Source organism: Dendropsophus ebraccatus, chromosome 10, assembly GCF_027789765.1.
Source record: "Dendropsophus ebraccatus isolate aDenEbr1 chromosome 10, aDenEbr1.pat, whole genome shotgun sequence".
In the NCBI taxonomy this organism is placed as follows: domain Eukaryota; kingdom Metazoa; phylum Chordata; class Amphibia; order Anura; family Hylidae; genus Dendropsophus; species Dendropsophus ebraccatus.
Window position 1 is genome coordinate 94,554,383 of NC_091463.1, and position 2,893 is coordinate 94,557,275.

The 2,893-nt window shown below is 45.5% G+C and overlaps 1 protein-coding gene across 1 annotated transcript; it reads right to left on the bottom strand.

Moving 5' to 3' along the window:
* Positions 1-1,229: 1,229 nt before the first annotated feature.
* LOC138766591 (olfactory receptor 1L6-like) lies at positions 1,230-2,159 on the bottom strand. Its single transcript, XM_069944181.1, has one exon. It carries the CDS (start codon positions 2,157-2,159, stop codon positions 1,230-1,232), a length of 930 nt encoding a protein of 309 aa, XP_069800282.1.
* Between the last annotated feature and the right edge of the window lie 734 nt (positions 2,160-2,893).

Consider the following 2,893-nt stretch of genomic DNA (forward strand, 5'->3'; position numbering starts at 1 on the left):
TTGCTTCTCTTTCTCCGCCCGCTCCAGGCGCTATTACACATGGCGATAGCGAGCGAGGAGAAGGGTAAGAAGCGGGGTGGGTGTGTGTGTGTGTGTGTGGCTGATCAAGAGGATCGTCAGATCGTCCGGGCAGCCCATAGGGGATAGGGGCGGTCTGCTGCCACCGCTCCTATTGAACGGAGCAACAGCAGCAGATCGTTAACAGGCTAATCGTTGTCGTTTCAGCCTGTTGAAAGACAACAATCAGCTGACATTGTGCATGTAGGCTGATCGTTGTCTTCTATTACACAAAGCGATTATCAGCTATAACGGTTGGTATCGTCCGAATATGGCCGTAAATTGCTTTGTGTAATAGGCCCTAAACTTATTTGGCCTCATGGCAGAAACCGCCCTGATAAGAAAAACATGGCTGAACTGAAGCGGGTGCAGAGGAGGGCCACCGAGGTCATTCGGGGAATGGAGGGGTTAGAGAACAAAACAGATTATTAAGCTTGGGGCAAAAAACACAAACATATAGGGGGCGATCTGATTACAATGTACAAATATATAAATGGACAGTAAAGAGATCTTTCTAGTGATCATTTGGCACCTAGGCCTGTAACCACGACAAGAGGTCAACCTCTACGTCTAGAAGAAAGAAGGTTTTACCATCATCACAGATGGGGATTCTTTACTGTAAGAAAACTATGGACTGTGCAAGAGACTATGGAACTCTCTGCCAAAAGTTGTTGTCATGGAGGCCTGGATGCTTTTATTTAAAATATAATATTACAAGTTATGGGCACTAGATTTCTGGTGATAGGACATTGATCCGGGGTTTATTCTGGTTGTCATATCAGTCAGGAACAAATGTTTCCCCTATTATGGGGCAATTGGCCAATGTCTAATGAGGGTAATTTTCTTCTGGTAGACTAGTAGACTTATAGAATGAACTTGACAGATTATTTTCTGAACAATGCAACATTTAGGAGTCAGTATGCTGTTAGCCCATGCTATATAGTAAACGGTGGCCTATGTGTTCATCCACAGCTCATTTTGATTTGGGAAACAGAAGGTTTACATCTCTCTCCACCCACACCCTTTTTTTCCCCAACAAAACAAAAATTGCACAAACTTTGTAGAATTTTGTTCACGTTATTATTTTGGTCAATTTGTAATTTTATTCCTCTTTCCCTAATGAGAATGACAACTTTCCTACGGCCATCAGTCTAAAGATCTACTAACATTTCTCAGCTTGAAGCTTGTGGTAAAACTTTCTTTACACCAGACGTCACCTGCTTGTTCCTCATGCTGTATATAAAAGGGTTAATCAGGGGGATAAAAAAACAAAACACTATAGTGATAAACCGGTCATTGGCTGGAGAGTACATGGAGTTTGGACGAAAATACCCAAATATGAGTGCACTGTAGTAAATGGTGACAATGGTGAGGTGAGAGGAGCACGTAGAGAAGGTTTTCCATCTTCCTTTTGAGGTCTGTAGCTTCAGCACGGCTCTTACGATCAGTATGTAGGACACCAAGATGAAGAACCCTGGACTGAGAACTATGATGGCGCATTCAACAAACACCCCTATTTGCTCAAGGTTAGAAGATTCTTTACAGGATAACAACATTAGCACAGGTAAGTCACAGAAGAAGTGATGTATAACCCATTTACAGTTAACCTGAGAAGAAGTCATGATTGCGTACAGAGCTGAGTGAAGACTTACGATGACCCATGAAGAGGCCACCAGGCAGATACATGTCTTACGACTCATGATGTTTAGGTAACGCAATGGATGACAGACTGCAGCATATCGATCAAAGGCCATGATTGCCAGAATAAAACTGTCCATGTTACCGAGTGCCAGAAAGAAGAAGAGCTGCAGGAAGCAACCATGGACAGAGATGTAGGTGTCTCCAGAGATGAGACCATACAAGGCCCGTGGAATGGTAATAGATGGCAAGCAAATATCTACAAATGCCAGATTCCCCATCAGAAATAACATGGGGCACTGATGTTGAGGTTGTGATATGATAAGCATGGCAATGGTAAAATTTCCTACAATGCATAAAATGTAAGCTGCCATGAAGGCGGAGAAGAGAGGAATACGTAGGTCAGGCATATCAGAGAAGCCCAGTAATATGAACCCATGATGAGTCGTGTTATTCACCTCCATAATAGGTGTGGTAAAACAATGGAGGGGTACGGTGCAATATTTCTTCTTTTATATATTTAGCTGTGAAAACATAACAAAGCAAGTCATAGATGACCACATGTATTAGAGGGCACTGGGATATCAGATGACATTCTGTTATTTATATGGCCCCAGCATACCCAATAGTGCTCCTCACTGACTAGTCACATACACTCACTCCCTGCTGGGGCTCACAATCTCGCTGAATGATAAACACATGAGGGCCAATTTCATAGAAGCTCGATTAGCCTACTATTATGTTTCAAGAGTGTTGATAGAAACCCAAGGACCACGAATATATCCCATAATGAGATTATTAGGATGGATTTATGTTTGTTTCTCAAAGGGGTACTCTAGGGAGGTTCCAGCGGCGCTCTGGTGCCCGGTTCCCGGCCGCTTCTGGGTGTCTGACGCGGGCCCGAGACGTGACGTCTCGACCGCTCAGCCACTCAGTGAAGGAGGCGGGATCTGAGCGGACTTGAAACGGATCCCGCCTCCTTCACTGAGTGGCTGAGCGGACCTGAGACGTCACGTCTCGGGCCCGCGTCAGACACCCGGAAGCGACCGGGAACGGGCACCGGAGCGCCGCAATGAGGGACCCGCCGCTGGAACCGGGGAGGTGAGTGGACGTCTTTTCCATCGGCCACCTCCTCCCCGGTCCCAGCAAAAAAGTCCCCCCCCCCACTGGAGTACCCCTTTAACTTACTTTGCAACAG